Raw genomic sequence first — 19,493 nt, 5'->3', positions numbered from 1 at the left:
GTGCTCGTGAGCAACAGCGCCACGTGTGGCGATTTTCCGGCTCCCGCCACCGGTCACTTGTGCTAATCTTTTTCCGTTGAGACTGTACATGCTTCGTACCCTCCCCTTCAACCCAAAACAATAGAGGAGGAAAGGGCAACAGTTGCAGCCTTGACGAAGACAAGTTTGCTTGTCGAAACATTGGCTCCAGCGACACCCCATGTTCATTAATTTTTTTATATTTTCATTAATGAGTTAGTATCAGTAGAACACTAGCATCAGTAGAACACTACTGAAATGATGCCTGAAGTCACAGTACAAGGTGACTGTTTAAGAAACTAGGAGATATTGCAAATTTTTTCTTTAATGTCTTTTGGATGACAGACCGATGTCATTTCTAAAAATGTTAATTAAATATTGAAGATTAGTGCAAATACTTTGTTCATCGTGAAGTCAGCTGAAGAAAAGAAAGCTAGTTCTACAATCTTACCAAATGAATGAGCATGACACGGCTATGATTAACTATGATTAAAATGACTAGAGTATCATACAAAAGATGAGAGTCAATGCTAGAAGATGCCATGGCCCAACACCTAAAAATGCAGTAGACGAAAATACTACAGGGCCAAACTAAAAGCTAAGGCTTCCCTAATAACAAATTCGTTACAGTTAAAACTCAATCTAACGAAGGAATTTACATTCCCCGACAGGTACCTATGGACTTCTACGTTGTCATCAACCCGAATTAACGAAACTAACTTGGCTACTGAACCAAATTTAAGAAAGCTTTTGCTGAAATAAGTTGTAATAAACGAGTGATTTGAGTAACTTTAGTAAAAAAAAAAGTGACATAGGAGCTTCGGGGGAAAGCCTCACAGCTCCTGTGCCTACTCCAAGCCGTACATCTCTTGAGGCAGTTTGCTGGGGCCCATGAAGGAACTGAGGATGCATTGAAACGCCTTGTGGGTCTATGAAAAGTGTGTGTGCCCATTGCTGGTGAAGCACACGCAAGCAAAGACTAGTTTTTTTCACTGCAAACTAAACTGGCAGTTCTCTCCAGAAGTGTGTTGTTTTGCTGTTTCTTCGGTCTCACGCACAAGCAATTCAGGCTGCCCTTACGGACTGTGCACATGTGGGTTAGCGAAATACAATGCTGCGGTGACTTTTGAGTGTCACTATGATACAATTCTTAGATTTTAAAGGACCGAAAAATCCCATTCTCAGTTTGACAAACTTCCCAGTTTAACGAAATTCGAGTGCGGTCATAACTTTATTAAATCGAGTTTCAATTGTATTTGTAGCAACAACAGAGCTTTTGTAAGACAGAAAGAGGTTAAAAAAATGAAAAGTTGGAATGGGGCCCTCTATTTTGAAATACAGCACCTTTCACATCATGTCAGCTCTGGCGAATTCACAGAGCAGCAAAGAGCAAGGTCATGTCATATGAACTCGTCTGCTTTGGGTCGGGCAATTTAATCACACTATTTGGAGACGAAAAACGAACATAGATCTCTAGAAGAATAATCTACTGATCCAACTCTGCCTAATATTTTACTTTACTCTCCCTGTATGTGCCTTTCCTAGCATGCAGCAACCCAGCTGAACAGAATCCTTTTACTGGTAGAACATACCCCACAAAAACTGACCTGTTGCTTTAGAGATTCATTTTCCTCTTGCAAGAACTGCATCTTGTTCATGTCTTCATCATAGCTCAGAAGTGTTGGCAGTGCTGAGCATATACATAAAAGAAGAAATAATCAATGAGTCTATGTAAAAAGTTTCAGGTGCTGATATTGTTCAGTGTAAGTGAAATTTTTGGGGATAGTATAACTTTTAATGAATGCCGATAAAGATGGGAATGCTCTTGAAATATGCGTAGAAAAGGCAGAAAAAACATACATGGTACAACCTTTCGTCCAGGTCTTTTAAGCGAATTTCCAGCTACGCCATGCTGAACTTATTTTCTCAACTAAATCTACTGACCAATGAATGCCGACTGGCTAAGCCAGCAGACGAAGTACCTCAATCCAGTAAGGCTTCATGCAAGAAGCCACCCAATGTAATGTGTAAGGGCCCCATATAGTGATCAGACATGCCGCATGCATCTATTCTTATGATGTAGTACATTAAAAAGTGAGATTACAAAGTCGCACGCAACTATACATCTTCCTTAGACATATCATAGGTAATAAAAAAATCGTGTGAGCAGATTGCACAAGACCATAACCAGTGCACTAACCCATGCTCTGATACACAACACTCAGGAAGTTTCTTAAGGAGATTATCATCATTTCTTGCCACTGGCGAGTGAAGTAGACTTGAAAATTCGGGTTGTCTTCCACACACTTCAGAAATGGGAGTGCTGCAAAACAAAAAAATGGGGGGAGGGAGGTGGGGGCAATGGCTAAAATATTCGAAAATAGCAAGAATTGCTTTGGCTGCATACACCACAGGGTTTTTACTCTCCAGTTGTGCTCCTGCAATGAATTATGTCCCAATTCTCAAGTGTGCTGCCCCAGAAAGATATGGTTACTTACTGTCTCAAGCTAACAATGCTTTTACATACACCTGTGGCTTTCTGCGTCTATAACATGGGCTGCTCTTTTAGAATAACATAGCCATTTCATAGCCCTCTGCATTATTACCATAGCTTACCACATTATAGAACTTCGAAAATTTTGCCATAAAGCCATGCTTCTGAGGTACACTTTTGATAAATACGCTACGTGCTAAACCAAGAAAGTTATTCAGACAACAGCTCCATAAAACATTTTTGCCACAGAAATTCAGCTAAAGCAAACTGCAGCACTGTATACATCAACATGATGTACAAAATGTTGAATCATGGCATGCTAAGCTCTCTCCTAGCCTCTCAATTTCATAAAAATGGAAGATTCAAGCTCTGGCATGAGCAAGTATAAAAGCTCCACCAAACTAATTCTATACAGCCTATTTGGAACAGCGTCAATCAAGGCAAAGGCATTTCATCAAGCAAATGCTTCGTTTTACTCTCTCTTTTTACGCAAAAAATGAACAAGGATACAAGCTTCAACACTGAATTAAAAAACAACCTTAAATTACAGCCTGGGTCAAGTAATTGCTGTAATGAAGCAGAAGTATAGGCCACTTTTTGTAGATTAAGTTTTAAAAAGTTCCTCCTGAAAAAGAGAGAGAGAGAGAGAACGGGCCTTATTGCAACTAGTGCCGAGAGGCAGGTGACAGCCAGCTTTGATAGCTTCTGCAACCCTAAGAGGCTAAGCTTGCAGTTTTCACTTAACACGCACAAATCGTCGCTGCGACATTAATTCTACAAAGTCAGGCCAAAATTGCACACTACTGCAAACACTTTTGGAATTAAGCAACAATACTAAGCTTGCAACTTTCAACTGAGCAGAGAGAGGCAGACCAGTATTGCTCCTTAGGCAATATTACTGTATGGTGGTTAGCCCGTGCTAGCATCCACTTTTGTTCAAATGCAGTGCAAGCTTCTTGCAATCATGTTAACACAACATCTCATCTAAAGAATGTATTCTTGAATACTACACAGTATGCAAAAAGAGGCTACACACCAAACCACTCTTTCCATTCAGCCTGGAAATGCAATTCAGGTGCCATTTTATCGAAGAACTCTGTAAGCTTGTCTTGCCGGCTGTTGGTAACACATGCAACAACATACATGCGGAGCAGGGCCATCTCCAACTTCCGCACAGTTGGAATAAAAGACTGCTCGAGTCGTCGAAAAATGTGGCTGTCTAAGTGGCTCCAGGTGTCTCGCAGACCTACCAAGTCCATGGATTCTATGCAGGCGCTCAAATGTTCCACTACGCGATCAGGCTGAAAGGGAAAAAAAAACGTGCCAATGCCAAGCAAGTGTGGGACACACAAGGCACAGTGCAGAAAGTTTTGAAGAACATTGAGGAACAGTAGATGGTGGTTTAGGAAAAGACTACAAAGAACCAGTTTACTGGTTTTACAGTTCAACTTCAGTGGCATTCACATTTTTTTAACAAGCAGTTTCTCACATTCTTGGAGCAAATTAAGACCATGTGACCATAAAGGGGGAAAATAAAAAATCTAAATTCAAAAAGTGCTCATTTCATAGGGTTTTCTGTAGAAATAGAAAACTACAAAGGAAAAGAAATCTACTCTGCCACTAAATGTATTAATTGTTGCATGTGCGATTGCAAAACAAAGGGCTAATATTTAACAAATCAGTTAAGGCACATACCTGCCATCAATACCGCTAAAGCCAGGTGCCAGGGCACAAACCAGGCTGTTAGGTGAATTAACTGCTCAAATAAATTATTTTGCCAACAGATACCACAGCTAAAATGGGAAAGGAGGTTGCTTTTCTGGTCATGCTATACCACTCATCTTCAGAGCTCGCTGCCACAGCGCCACCAGTGCAGATCTCTGCCCAATGACAAGAAGTACTATAACTTCCCAAACAAAGATTACAAAATACATTCCATGCCAACCAGAATGGCTACAGAATCACATCATGTTTCACGCTTAAAGGGACACTAAAGAGCAAAACGATTTTTCTCGCATTAGTAGTCTTGCACGATACCAGAAACACCACGCTTGCTGTGAGAAGACGCTTAACAAGCGAGAAAACGCACAAAAAGAAAATACAGGTGGCGACGCCACCTTGGAATTCTCGCACCATTTGCCGTGACATCACATATTTTTGACGGCGCCTGCTTCGGCCTACGTAGTTTCTAATCGGTAAAATCGAAGTACATTGACCTCTGAGGGGGCCAGAGACTTGACATAACGAGTTCGTGGAACTTTTGTAGAGCCAGTGGCGCCAAAATACGTTAAATACTCTTTGAAATCTTTTACGTCACGAATTACAAAGTTTGGTGCGAAATTTAAAAATGAAACTTTGAACTTGGTTTTCTGCTCTAATAATAAACCTATGGTGGTGAAATAAACTACAGAAGAGTTCTCTGAGCACACTTTATCAATCTAAACCAATTCATTGTTTCTCTTTAGTGTCCCTTTAAAGGGGTCCTGAACCACTTTTCCAAGTAACCATCGAATGACTTCAGCCTAGGTGTTTACTGCCTCACGAATCAAGTGCCACAAAAATTTATTGAATCCGTCAAGTTATAGCGATTTGTCGCACACTGCAAGACTTTCTCTCATCCTGACCGGCACCCTGGAACCAACATATAGAGGGATGGCATAAGGGAAAGAAGTTAAATCAGCATGCGTCATGACCTTGAGCGCACATAATGAAATGCAATCGGCCTCTCCCATTACGATTCCTGTGCACGCTAGTGTGGCTACTGTGTAATGTTAGCAAACTATGCAGTGTAGCGCTGGCGCCCTGTGGCTGATCCAAACGCCACTATTGACTTATTTCGGCTGTTGGCCAATAGCACGCTATCTGTTGTGTGACGCCTAACAGCAGGCAGCAGGTGCTGGCAGCTCCGAAAAGAGCAAACACGGGTCTCTGTATGAAAATAGGGCACCTCAGAAAATGGCAACTTCCCACTCCACTTCTAAACTCTCCTTGCCACGTACAACTTCAAGATTTGGCTGAGCTGTTCATAGCAGTGTCTGCTTTCCACAGGATGAGTTTTTTTCATCAAGACAGAGGGGTGGTTCATGACCCCTTCAAAAGCAATGCAGTTTCAAGTAAGCACCATAAAATGCCCATCGTGCCCCAGCACATCACACAGTACCCAAGCTGTATTACTACACAATGGTTTGAAAATTAATAGTTGGCATACATAAGCAAAACAAACTGGTCATACACAAGTTTAGTGAATTGAAGCCTCATGCAATGTATTTTTCAACATTCATGTAGCAGTAGATAAAATGCGCACACTTGTGGTTGCAAAATGTGTATCCCACAAACACTACTGTACTATACCTTGGATGAGTGTTGTTACCAATTCAACAAGTCTAGTAGGTACATATTCTGCTGCAACATGCAAAATATCATTACCTCAGTGTGCCTGTGACAAACATGTAACGTTGCATTAAGCTCATACACGCCGATCATGCAAATCGCAGGCACCACAATCGGAAATGCAACCTGTTTTATCACATTTCCTTGTATATGACCACCTTCTGTGAAAGAGCTCGGTCAGAACTTGCTATGCATACCTTGGAACATAAAATTACCACAATTGTGAAACGCATGGAGAAACTATAAACTGGGGCTTTTTTGTCATCTGTATATTTATTACAAGAAAAATGTAGACCTCAGTAATGAAACATTGTAGTGCACATCACTCCAGCTCAACAAGCAGCTGGCCCTCATCAACAGTCTGGCCCGGCTTGACAAACACGCCCTTGATTTTGCCCATGGCAGCAGACACCAAGCTATTTTGCATCTTCATTGCTTCAATAACACACACTTCCTGTTGTTCAGCCACCATATCACCTACTTTGACTGTCACATGCTTAACCACACCGGGCATGGGTGCCTCCACAATTTTGCTAGTATCTGCTTTCGGTTTTTCAGGCATCATGTCCAAGAAATCGGCGGCCTCTTGCATAAGCACTTTTGCAGTCAGTGATGTGCCCTCGAAGGAAATCTTGAAGTTGCCCGAGTAGTCGCGCTGGAGAAGCTGCAGGGTGTACTCATCACCAGAAACTGCAGCTTTGACTAGGGGCAACGAGAGGTTAGCAGGCAAAACGACAGTGTACTTGTTATCCTTAACTTGAACAGAGTAAGTGCTGTTGCCTTCGATGACCAGAGTGACTGAGGTTTTTTTGCCATCAACCATCACTTGTACATTCCAGCGAGCAAATGTTTCTTCAGTCGCCACCTTATGACCATTTACAAACTTGCGAGCACGCAGTTCATCCTGTAAAAATATAGCTGCCGCCAAGCAAGAAAAGTGGGTGCGTTCTTTTTCAGAGAGCTCTTTGCCCTTGAAACCATCGGGGTATATCCGTGGCAGGTACCCAGTGTCAATATCCCCTTTGATAAAATGAGGCTCTGAAAGAACTGCTCTCAGCAAACTTATATTGTGAGTGACACCACGGATGACATAAGCATCGAGTGCCTTCAGCATTGTGAGCCTTGCAGCCTCTCTGGTATCCCCATATGTGACCAATTTGCAGATCATTGGGTCATAGTAAATGCTTATTTCACTGCCTTCAACAATGCCACTGTCGCAGCGCACATTCGGGATGTTGTTTGGCTCAATATATTGGTAGAGTCGCCCTATTGATGGTAGACCAAAATTCTTGAAAGGATCTTCTGCATAAACTCTGCATTCGAATGCCCAACCTCGGAGAGGAATGTCCTTTTGAGAAATGCGAAGTGGGTGGCCCTTGGCAACTCTGATCATCTGATGCACAATGTCCACGCCTGTCACACACTCAGTGATGGGGTGCTCCACCTGAAGTCGAGTGTTCATCTCAAGGAAATAGAAGTTCTTCTTCGAGTCTACCAGAAACTCGACTGTACCTGCAGAGTCATATCCCACAGCGAGCGCCAGTGCCACCGCTTGCTCACCCATGGCCTTGCGTGTCTCGGGGTCCAAAAAGGTACTTGGGCACTCTTCGATAACCTTCTGGTTCCTTCGTTGAATGGAACACTCTCGTTCGTTCAGGTGCACAGCGTTTCCATGCTTGTCGCACATCAACTGCACCTCAATGTGGCGCGGCTTGTCGATGAACTTTTCCACGAGTAGTCTGTCGTCCCCGAAGCTTGACTTTGCTTCCTCAGACGAGAACCGAAATCCGTCGATGGCTTCCTTGTCATTCCATGCTATACGCATGCCTTTGCCTCCTCCGCCAGCTGATGCTTTAATCATGACTGGGTAGCCAATACTTTGCGCTATTTTCACGCATTCTTCCGGCGTCTTCACTACGCCATCAAACCCTGGGATACAATTCACTTTAGCGGCATTTGCTATGCGCTTGCTTTCAATCTTGTCGCCCATCATGTGAATGGCTTTAGAGTTTGGACCGATGAATGTGACGCCTACCTCAGTGAGCTTTGCGGCAAAGTCCATGTTTTCAGACAGGAAACCATACCCAGGATGAACTGCATCGGCTCCGGACCTCTTGACAGCGTCAAGTATGGCGTCCACACGCAGGTAGCTCTGACTGGTAGGCGCAGGCCCGATGCAGTATGCTTCGTCGGCGAGCTTGACGTGCAAGTTGCGTGAATCTACGTCGCTATGCACAGCCACGGTCTTAATGCCCATCAGCTTGCAAGTGCGGATTACGCGGCAGGCGATCTCGCCTCGGTTGGCGATGAGGATTTTCTTGAACTTGGCCTCTTTTGGGTCGATCGGATCTGTCGTGTAAATTGACGTCCATGACTGACTTCTTACTAAGGGCGCGCAAAACCGCAGCCTGTGTCTCGAAAACAACGACAACAAATTTGGCGAAACACAGCACGGAGCCATATTGCCGTCCACGAGCTTCGCTGACAATCTACGCGAGCCTGGCCGAGCACGCAGCCAGCCCACAACAAACCGGATTAGCTAACCGCGCATGCGCGTTAGCGTGGCAACCACTTCACGAACATGACACATGAAAACGCCCCCATATGTTCCCGCTATTTAACACAACCTGAAAAGTTTTCAATAACACTTCTAGGGGGTTCACCACGAGTTGTCAACGTGACGGCACAGCTAATTCACGACGATGTGTCGCCGTGCAAACAGAGACCGCCCTACAACAACTTAGTGCATTCAGAACAGTTACTTACTCGGAACCCTTTGTCTTTGTCGGCCTTAATTTCGGAGTCAAATGCTTTAAGGGATGCAAAAAAGCCACGATACCGCAAATAATCCCGGACTAAGTCATCTGCGAATTGTGACGCCGCCATAGCAGTACGCACGCAAGCATAGGATGACGCGCGACTGTTGGGTAGAACGCGAAATGCAGTGCGTGTACTGACTGTGCGTCGACATATGAACAGTGTGCACTTATGCAGCGACACGTGAGTTGATGAAAGGCGAACTGAGTTTCCGTGCTAACACAATACGCTGCAGACAAGGCAATCGATATTTGTACTCTCACGAGAAATCTATTCCTCCCTGCTCACGTTACGCGCTTCTCTTCCCTTTATTCCAAAATTGACATGTACGTACGCAGCGTAATCATTACGATAAGGTGCGTGTCCGCTGATATGATATAATTTATTTGTTACTTTTGTTTTTCAACATCAAAAATAATGAGTACGGCGAGAGAACTCGTAAAGATAAGGCAGAGTGCGGAATTTTAGTTTTCCCACTGCTCAGCAGAGGACGTGAAAGGCGCGCGAATGTTGATTTTTTCTTCTTCCTTTCGTTGTTGTTGCCGTTGTGTACGCGTACAACCAATGAGGCATCGTTTGTACGAGTACACAGCTTTGAAATGCAACGTCGTAAGCTATTTCGGCCACTAGTTCCTTGTAATGTTTGGCCTTACTAATGTTTAAAGACACTTTAGCCTTGCAAGCACGGAGTGATTGCAGGCTTCAGCTGGCAAATGCCTGCTTCAAGCTGAGGGAAGTTGGCAACGCTCATTGACACCTATAATTGTTTCTCGAAAATAAAGCATGCGCACGCACAACTGAGCGTACCTAAAAAATTTCAGAGAAAAAAGTGCAACATGTAAAGCTTTTGCGCGAAAAGAAATGGTCGGGGGCACTTCCTCCGTGGTCGGGAGCGTTTATTAATTTCCACAATATGGCGCCACATGCTTCACAAACTTGAAGTGTTCCAGTGATCGAAAGAACCAGTATCGGCCCAACATGTGTTCTTAACGTCAGAGTGTGCGTTCAGTGCAGACAAAGCTACGACAGCGCTGCAAATCATGCGTTGGTTGGGCCGCGAGGAAGCTGGGTGTTTTGGGGGGCACTCATCTGGCCACCTTGTAAAACAGGAAGTGATGTCCGAAGCGGCTGTGATGTCATGATGCGCGAACACGCCTGGTGGCGCCGTTGGCGACGCGTGTGTGCTTTCCTAATAATGGCAGGGATGTCGGTGATGTCTTCGTGAGGTGTCTCGACTGTTGGGAGGCACGATGTGGGTACGGTTGAAGTCATCCTGGAACAATAACTTTGTCGTGCTTTTGGCGGTGTTGGACTTTGCCTTATGTGCTGTGCTGGCTGAGAAAACGGAAGGTGAGCCTATCAACTTTTCTTTGCTCGCTGAGCTCCGCGCACTGTTAAAAGTATCGCTGCGAGCTCCGATCGGCACGATTGTTCGGGCATTTGAAACGTCTAAGTACTTGTCACTGTTACACTTGCTCGTGTTGTAACGGTGGTGGCACAGAATAGCTGCGCTTGGAAAAACATACCTTTGTTTCGCTTCTGATTTGTAAGTAATGCTTTTTTACTGTGTAACGTCAATACCAACAACGATCGCGCTCCCTTCTCAGCTGCTGACGAACCCTTATCCACTGGTCGCTTGGAACATCTACATTTAGAATTCGTTTTAATATGGTATTGTTATTATTGGCGAACCTACAAGCTGTATGACCATGTTCTTAATGAAATGTCTGATAGCATTTCAGTAAGAATGTGTGCACGTTAAAAACGAAAGGTGAAGCGCTCATTTCACGAACTCCATGGAGTAGTGAATGAAAGGAAAAATACGTCAGGAACGTTCTTCGTGACATCATTGCTTGATTGCGATATTTCACAGAGTGTAACTTCATATTACGCAAATGCTGAAAAGCCTCGCGGGGTAACAAACATAGAAATTAGGTATACATTATAAAATTTGCAATTCCCCGATCTGTGTACTACTACTAGTTGGTGGCTTCGTAGCAGTGTTTTGATTAACGGCAAATAAAAGAAACAGATCAGACATCCACGCGTGCGCTGCTAGTACGGCTTCGCATTCCTTTCTTCTGCGCACTACGGTTCTTGTGCAAGCTTAACGAGGCCTGCGATACGAAGACAACCTCTGATGTGTCCAGGGTGCATAATTTGACAAAATTAAGGGACGTCTTATGCGCGTCCACTGCGTCTTACTCCAGTATGCGCAGCCAACCACCATCACGATAACATGGTGTGTATACTGGCTAGAATAACTTCCCCTCGCGATGCCTTCTTTGTCAGGAGACTGCGTGTGCACAGAACGGTGTTAAAAGGGAAAGCCGATGGCAACTATCGTTCACGGCGTCTGTCATGCGCGGCGGAGTGATGATGCTCCGGGAGGTGTTCCCTTGTTCTCCGTTCCGTTGCACTTGGCGATGTCGCGGCTCGTTCGCTCAGCTCCTCTCTGGGCCAACGCGGCCTGCGACGGGAAGCGTGCGTGATAACCATGCGTGCGCGTTCGACCGTGCCGCGCGGGTAGCGCCCCTGGTCTTCCAGGTGAACGTGACTCATCATCATCCGGACGGTGGCCGCTGCCCCCTCTGACGACCGGCTGTGTGCGCTTCTTGAACAGCCAGCCTCTCGGCTGACTGTGCGGCGGGGTATTCTTTGTTTCGCTTGCCACTGTATCGCTATGAAAGGCGCGTATACATGCGCGATAACAGAGTCGCGGTTAGCTTGCAGTGGGGCACGGCTGGAAAATGTAAACAATCGGCAAGTTTTATTGTTCACCCTGTACACTGCTGCGCTTGTGAGAAAGTATTCACGCTTTCCTCCGACTGGCTTCATGATCTGGATACTTCCAGTTGGCGCAGTTTGTCGCTTCTTGTGGTCTTTTTTTTTTTTTTTTTTTGCAGGCAAAACAACATCAACAGTGTTATAATTATGGTGCGCGGCACCTTAGTGGTGGGGACCTCTGTGGAAATCGGTTTCTTGAATTTCAGTAATTTGAAGACATTCGCTTCTAACATTTCAGATTGAAAACTCGAACCCTCTGAAACTGTGTATATATATATATATATATATATATATATATATATATATATATATATATATATATATATATATATATATATATATATATATACACACACACGTTAGATGCTATCGCGAGCTGCGGAACTGGGATGCCTGTTTTTGGTCCAGATTTACAGTTTTCTTGCAGAATCGAAGAGACCCACAAGGGGCAAGACTTGAGTAGGATATGGTGGATGGTTTCTTCAGATTTCTTGGCGTCAGGGGAAGGTTCAGTCGAGATTTTAATAGCGCATGGGAATACTCCACCTCATTCAGCAGGCCTCTTAAGTTACTGTAATATAATATACTAATATTCATTTTCGTGGCATCTTAACGCACACGCAAAAGAAGGACATGCAGTTTTCTGCTTTGTTGCCCACTGTGCGGGACCGAGAGAGCCATGTAATGTGTTTGCAATTCACATATGTTTTCTGGTAGCAGTCCCACGTAGTCTGCTTTCCAGCGAACTTCTGGGTTCATGCCCCGCCACGGTGGTCTAGTGGTTATGGCACTCAACTGCTGACCCGAAGGTCGCGGGATCGAATCCCGGCCGCGGCGGCTGCATTTTCGATGGAGGCGAAAATGTCTGAGGCCTGTGTACTTAGATTTATGTGCACGTTAAAGAACCCCAGGTGGTCAAAATTTCCGGAGCCCTCCACTACGGCGTCTCTCATAATCATATCGTGGTTTTGGGACGTTAAACCCCAGATATTATTACTTCTGGGTTCATAACGTTGCGGGTTGTATTGACTTCGGAATGCTTGAAACGAAGAAAATTACCGGGAACACGCCCTTGTGTTTTAACAAGCCTGTCAAGATTTCAATAGTGTTAAGCTACAGCTAAAAAACGTGTCTTCCCTTCCCATTTTCCTGTACTTATCTTTTATTGAAGGAAATAAGAATCTTGCTTTATTTTCGATCGCGCATACGTTGCTGTTTGCAAACTCTTAGCGCACGAGACGTAGTGTGCGTGCACGCAGATGATGCCCGATTTTGTACCCGCCGTCGTAAGGTTATCGGCTAAGGCTGATAAGCTCGAGGACGCGGGTTCGATTCCCTGCCGCCGCGGCCACATTTCGACGGGGGCGAAATGCAAGAGCACCGGTCTACTTAGATTTAGGTGCACGTTAAATAACACCAGGTTGTCAAAATGAATCCGAAGACTACGGCGTGCTTCACAAACATGTCGTAGTTACGAAACGTTAGTTAAATTCTCTACGTTTAATTTTTCTATTGATGACTAGGCGGATAGCACGAAAGTTATATGTTCGCCAAAACGGAATTCAGTCGCTTGTAAAAGCACGGCCGCTGGATGAAAAAGCGCGGTAAAAGCATCAGTGAAAAAGGTGCCTTGTGAGGCGAGTGTTTTAGGGCTCATTCGCGCAACGGCGAGTGCCAGCTGTCGATCGAGCAAGTGAGCTCAACTGGCAACCCAGCAAAATGTATACTTGCTGTTTGCTAGTATCGTCATCTCCGCGTACACATATCACGTCCTTGCGCAGCTGAATGGTTTGCCGTTAGCATGTTTGCGGCCACAATGCGATACTGTAAAATCGAGCTGTGGGCGACTGACCCGAAACATGGCCACTTTCGGACTTAAAACGACCATTTGGGACTTGTGTGTACGAGAACATTGGCGGCAAGGAGCCGGTGTGAATAATTAGCCCGTTGTGTACAAACCGTTGTTTGGGCGGTTTACAAATGCGGAATAACAGCTAACGTACGTAGCATGTAACTTGTACTGCATAGTTGCAAAATGTCGCTCATTCTTGGCGCAAAGGCAGAAGGGAGTTTTTTTTTTCCCCCTCCCCGCTTTAAATAATTAGCGTGTTTTAGGTGGAGAAAAACTTGCAGTTTGAGCAGTGTTAAGAAGTCGCACATTACTTAGAAAATAACAATGGTTCAAATCCAAATTTATTTCAGAATTCAGGTTTTTGACTATCGCAGAATTATATATATATATATATATATATATATATATATATATATATATATATATATATATATATATATATAGCTGCAACTAAAAACATCTCGGTGGAATCCGCCCTTGGTTTTCATTAGATTGGTCATTGCGCTTAGCGCAGAACATAAACGAGATAGATTGCTTGAAGAAGCTCCATTATAGAAGGATTCCGGTCCTCAGTTCAGGACGCCCGCTGCCTTTGCCTTCCGGCCGGTAAATCGGAGGACGTACTGGTCATCCGCATTCCAGCGGGCCACCGCAGCCTCCCACTGCCCCGGTGCAGGGTAGTAGAGTATGTGGTAGAGCGTGGGTTTGTCTCCGCACCACGGACATGTAGCACTGTAATGCGGTGGTGTATATCCTGCGATACGTGAACAAGTTTGGATACGAGTTGGATACGAGTACGAGAACCACAGTGTACGATACGTCCCTGCGAGAAGCAGGGACGTATCGTACACTGTGGTTCTCTATGCGCGCTCGGTTTTTCGTTGCGTCAGTTGCTTAAAGCGCGATTCGTTGCAGTTCAACCGCGTCATGCTCGCCTGCGGACTGAATCACCGCTTCTGCCACTCGTTTGAACCCCGCTGAACAGACCAAAACGAGAAACATTCTAGCGCTTTCTCTACATTGCTGTCAGGACAGCAATTCGATTGGTCTTCGCTGTTCGTTGGTTTCTGTGCACGTTTCTTGAGCAGGCTGGATGATTGCGTTCTGGTATAGAGTGTCTGCCCTGTATTTGGTGCTGCTCTACTAGTGACGTTCATTATCTCTCTCATTTCTGACTGCTAACTTCCGAGCGAATGAGCAAAAAGTGAAAGTGTATGTGTTTCAGGCTGCAAATTATCGCGCCTGGGCCGACGCAACGCTGAAAGTAACGGATATCATGCTAAAGACATGCTTCAGAAAGCCATAGCAATCATACAGTTGGAAATTGTTTCTTGGCGGCCACATGCGGACCTTTCAGACCCGCTCGACACGCTTTATATAGCTCTCAGTTCAGAAACTTTCGCGGCCTTTGTTGCTACTTTCTTCTCAATTCTCCCATCATGCCTAAAGGGTCGCTAACCACCTGATGAGCAACGCTTCCGTAGGACATTCCTACGCGCAGAAAACTCTTGAAGGAATCATAAAGAATTGACATAACTTCATAATTTAAAGCACTTTTGGTCTGCGTTATTGTATTGTGTTTTCTCCAAATATTCTGAGAAGTGCGGTTTGAGTTCGTAAGCTGTATCTCTCTCTCTCTCTCTCTCGGCTCTTTCAGTTTTTGTTTTTCGGGACGAACTCGCCATTTCAGTTTACATGCCTTAACGCGGCGCTGTACTCTTTCATTTCACTTGCCTTTTCATGAAGTTGACATTCTGAAAGTCAGGCCCGCGCGGTGTCGTCAATGCGCTGACGCAGACCGTCAGTTTGAACTGCAGCTATAGTTTTGTTTACTGACAAAGGTCGCATGTGTTCGCAGCTTATGATAAGCTGCTTATGCAGTGGAGCTCGGGTATATCGAATTAAGGAATCGGTGCAATTAATGCACAGCTCGATGCATTCAAACACGCTCTGCCCGTCACTGTCACTTCCCAGAACACGACAGGCCATACTATATACTTCTATGTTCATAGACAATTGACCGTCAAACCGAAATGTTAGTGGCCGCATATTTGTATCGGTCGCTAACGAAGTACTAGCTATAGCAGCAGTGGCGGTGCGCTCTATAAGGATGTGATGATGCACTGTGCAGACAGTGCTCGCATGCACATGCGCAGTCGTGCACGCAGTGCGCGACGCATGCAAATGGCGCCCTGCTCGCGTGTCTCTGCTTCTTATAGAATAGAGAGACGGAAAGAGGCCACCCTTACAGGCGCGAACCAGTTAGCCCAGGTCAAGATGTTGCTGGTCTCATTCAGTTCGCATTTGGCAGCCCTAATTATTCTATGTAAGGCCGGTCATGCAGTGCCTCAAATGTAAGCATCAGCGCGAGAAAAATTTACCTTAGACCATCGGGACAACTCCTCTGTGCCTGATGTTTTCGGGCACACATTTACGCTGTTCGATGTATGGACAAATAGAACTAATGCTCCGTCTGAGTTCTCGTAATTAGAAGAGTAACACGGGCACTGTTCGATGGAGGCGAAGTGCTAGAGTCCCGTGTACTGTGCGATGTCGGTGACAAGGTGGTCAGAATTTCCGGAGCCCATATATGGCGTCCCTCATAATCATATCTTGGTTTCGGTACGTAAATCCCCCGAAATTATCAGCATGTGCACTGTTTGACACAACCAATTGGAGCCACGGAACGCATAGGGGACATGATTTGTCGTTTTTAATTGCAGTGTAGTACAATTATGGCGTAAAGGGAAACGAAATAAAATGGACGAAAAAAAACACGCGCAGATACGTGTGGTGACCGAATCCACAACCTTCAATTCGAAGGTTGTGGGTTCGGTCCCCAACACGCAACTGTGCGTGTTTGCGCGCTTCACTTATTATTATTATTTTTTAGCTTGTATGGTCCCCACAACTTATACTGAGCTCGAAGCAGAGTTGTCGTCTGTGTAGTCTTTTTATGGTTATTTGATTCGCTGCTGACTCCCTATGGAGGGGCAACACCGGGGAAGGTATACTGCGTCGTATTTTTGGCCGCGAGGTAGAATCGCCAAGAATACGTCGGAATTATACTTATCGTAATTGCCGCTTAAATTTCGCATCCCTGGGGGTGGCGCAGACGCCTGAGAGGAGCTGTTTGTGACAAACATCCTGCGTGTCTAGCCTGCGAAGCTATCTGCCATGCGGGCGGTTCTTGTGATCGAGGAGGCAACAAGATCATATGTGGTCTTATTGCCTTCTTCAGTTACTGCACTGCCCCAAGTGGCGTTGCAATATGAACGGTGAGTAGCGTTTTCGCCTTTTATCTGTCGCGTATACACCTTCAGGTAACATCAATCGGCTGCGTGCCAAGGCCACGTGTTACGATGGAGACAGGACGCGCTGGGAGGTTAATGCTCGCCGGCTGTCAACCGCTCCTCCACCCACTTCTTGACGCTCGGTAGTGTGGGTGCACGCGATAGCGCGGTCGCCGGAAAAGCCTGGATGTGACAGGAAGGGCCAGGTAGCTGCTTGGCTTGCGCATCACCGTCCCATGTCGGCATCTGCGAGATAGCGGGCATCAGCTTCGAACAACTCAGCTGCCATTCTGTGTTCGCGGAGGAAAAGAAATATACGCCTGATGTAGTTGCCGCTTGTCAAAAGCGCTGACAGCCGAATATTATTTTTTTTTTAATTCAATCGATTCGTGACGCATCTGAGAGTACGAAGGGCGTGCGCGACTACGAACCAAAAAGAAAAGCAAGAAAAAGCACCTCCAAACGCAGCAGAACACGAACAAACCAGGTGGACACACTGCAGTTGTGTGTTTTTGCGCTTTACCGTTCTTAAACGCGTTGGTTTTACCGACGAGGCCGGAGCCCCCTAAGGGCTGCACCTCTCTTTTGTTTTTATTAAAAGTTTTCAATCAATCAAACCACTATGCTCATCCTACTGCATAAACTTCGTCTCTCTCGCTGTCGGAATCGATATGGAAACTGGGCAGTATACAGATATATATATACTTATGCTAAAATCAGATATCGTTCGTTCCAAAAGTACGACGTAGAGATAGATCCCATAGCAACCACAACAACGACAACAACAACAACAAAAGAAACTGTAGGCTCTGTCGATCGTGGTGAGGACTCCAGGAAAGTCGAACAAATGTAGTTGTGGTATAGAAATTACAGCGTAATGTAATCACAGTGTATTGCAGAGTATTGTCTTTATACCACACCAAAACGTGCAGAGTGATTGTTATGAACTCAAGCATAGATGACCAACTTATGGTAAATAACTGCGACATTTAGAGCAACAAACAAGATGCGCCGAGTAATTAACGTGTTTCATCTTGAATCCCACTAACTGAACTCGACGGCGGCCGCAGTGCCCATCACCGAAAAGCTGATAAAGAAGCGCGTGAACTGGAAAGTGAAGCGTCGTATTATTCCGGCTTAGTAGCACGTTTGATGAATCGCCGAGACGCAGAGCAACTGCACGCGCATCTCTGTAGTGTATTCCGTAACGACGTGCTGAAAGTTTGCAGCCGCGTTTCCATGCACTGGTCTTTCGTTTCTGTGCAACTCCGGACTCATTCCAGCGCGCTGCGCAACCCCTGGAGGGCCGCCGTGTCCTCCCGGGAGCGCGGCACGCGCAGGGCGCGTGAGATGGGGCCTAGACCGCGCAACGCAGTCACGCTGGCGGCCTTCCAGTCACGCGCTGCTCTCAAAGGAAGCTGCGCTCCGGTTGACTCCCGCCTGTGCGCAACTTTTCTCACCCCGCCCCACTCCCCCTGTTTTGCTTTTCTTGCGCTCCGCGTGTGTTACGCAAGCGCGTACGACGTGCGGGTCAAGCGCGCGGCCAGTTTGCGAGAGAATGCACTGCGGTGACCGGCCTTGTTAGGGGCGATCTGCGTTTATTTCTCTTTCTTTCTCGTTCTTGCCGCTCAGGACGTGCGCGAAAGGCCTTCGTCTTGCCGTATGCATTACACGTGCTTCAGATTCTGCGCATGAACTGCGAAGAAAAGCGGCACTTTCTCTCTCTCTCTCTTGCATGAGTGCAATCGAGAAAGCCGCCTGAAGTGTCAAGCCGTGTGGTGGTCAGTACTAACGATAAAGTCGAGAAAGGACGGGTGCTTTTTATGACAGACTTGGCAGCCGACTTCGACACGAGTGATTGTCCTTCGCCGCACGTGACGGTGTGACGCTTGGCCTCGTAGGTCGCTCGTATCGATGCTCAGCGCAGTAGCGAACGAGAAAAGATGTCAGCGGTGAAGCGACGCTTTCCACGTCTAACGCGAGCAGCTAACTTCTGCTGTTGCTTGACATTTTGCTCTCGCTTCATCGTGCTCGTTTTCTTGTTGTTTTCCCTCTGCTGAAGTTAGGGGAATGCTAGACCGGACTAATTGGTTCTGTTTCATGTTTTATCGTAACATAGCGCTATAAATAGTCACATCAGAGACGCAGTGACGGCAGTGGTCGCACGGGTTCTTGTCGTTCCCGTTTGTTACGTTGTAATTATGCCGAGTTTGTCTTCCGAGTATGAGCGGGCGTATTTCGTGCACTTTTCAAGCTTGTGTGCCATTTTTGTTCCTTAACTTTCTCTTTCAGGTTTGTACATGACCCCACTCACCACATTTGCGATCGCGCCGTTTCAGGCTGCTGTGCATCGTAAAAGTGTTTACGCCCCTCCTAAATGTAGAATACCCGAAACAGTCTCCACACAGCCATAATATGTTTTATTGTCGGGCCACACCATATCCAATGACTCAACCGCGCTCTCGAGGGACTTCCTCGTATGCATTCGGGGAATCTAATCTCAGATGAGTCGTCTCGAAGCATGCTAGCACAGGGCTGTGTATAGCAGCCGCAAAGCAGGGTGCTACCGCATCCGGTTGTCGGTGCGTGCATGCCACAACAGTTATAAAATCATTAGCTGACTGAGATAAAATTCTGGAAGTATCAGGAGCGCTGTATTAAGGGGGAAAGACATTCTTGGTTAAAAAAAAAGGGGGGGGGGGGCATTTAGTTTTCGAGTGCTGTTTAGAAAAAGTGGTCCCATGGAGTCGCTCTTTGCCACGCGAGGACACGGGCCAATGGCAGTCGCCATGCCGTCGTCGCTGTTGTATAGGTCAGCTATCGCTTTTATTGGCTGCACACG

At 45.9% G+C, this 19,493-nt stretch overlaps 3 protein-coding genes across 3 annotated transcripts in view; 1 reads left to right on the top strand and 2 right to left on the bottom strand.

The window, feature by feature from the left end:
• The window catches only part of LOC119379334 (WD repeat-containing protein 91), a 59,091-nt gene extending 50,061 nt beyond the window's left edge, over positions 1–9,030 (bottom strand). Inside the window, exons 1-4 of the mRNA XM_037648610.2 lie at positions 8,669–9,030; positions 3,549–3,813; positions 2,219–2,341; positions 1,626–1,708 (exon numbers count right to left, since the gene is read on the bottom strand). Of these exons, the coding sequence (XP_037504538.1) occupies positions 1,626–1,708; positions 2,219–2,341; positions 3,549–3,813; positions 8,669–8,788 (591 nt within the window). The 5' untranslated portion in view covers positions 8,789–9,030. The remainder of the gene's footprint in view (positions 1–1,625; positions 1,709–2,218; positions 2,342–3,548; positions 3,814–8,668) is intronic.
• LOC119379333 (propionyl-CoA carboxylase alpha chain, mitochondrial) lies at positions 6,157–8,495 on the bottom strand. The gene has a single exon (XM_037648609.2). The coding sequence runs from the start codon at positions 8,361–8,363 to the stop codon at positions 6,225–6,227; it is 2,139 nt and encodes a 712-aa protein (XP_037504537.1). The 5' UTR covers positions 8,364–8,495; the 3' UTR covers positions 6,157–6,224.
• Positions 9,031–9,857: 827 nt separating the features above from the next.
• The window catches only part of LOC119379331 (zinc metalloproteinase-disintegrin-like EoMP06), a 108,664-nt gene continuing 99,028 nt past the window's right edge, over positions 9,858–19,493 (top strand). Inside the window, exon 1 of the mRNA XM_037648608.2 lies at positions 9,858–10,069. Within this exon, the coding sequence (XP_037504536.1) occupies positions 9,970–10,069 (100 nt within the window). The 5' untranslated portion in view covers positions 9,858–9,969. The remainder of the gene's footprint in view (positions 10,070–19,493) is intronic.

Source organism: Rhipicephalus sanguineus, chromosome 1, assembly GCF_013339695.2.
Source record: "Rhipicephalus sanguineus isolate Rsan-2018 chromosome 1, BIME_Rsan_1.4, whole genome shotgun sequence".
Classification (NCBI taxonomy): domain Eukaryota; kingdom Metazoa; phylum Arthropoda; class Arachnida; order Ixodida; family Ixodidae; genus Rhipicephalus; species Rhipicephalus sanguineus.
This window is presented reverse-complemented; position numbering and strand designations above follow the sequence as displayed.

Coding starts and splice junctions, on each gene's coding strand:
- LOC119379333 (XM_037648609.2), bottom strand. CDS start 8,363: ATGGCTCCGTGCTGTGTTTCGCCAAATTTGTTGTCGTTGTTTTCGAGA.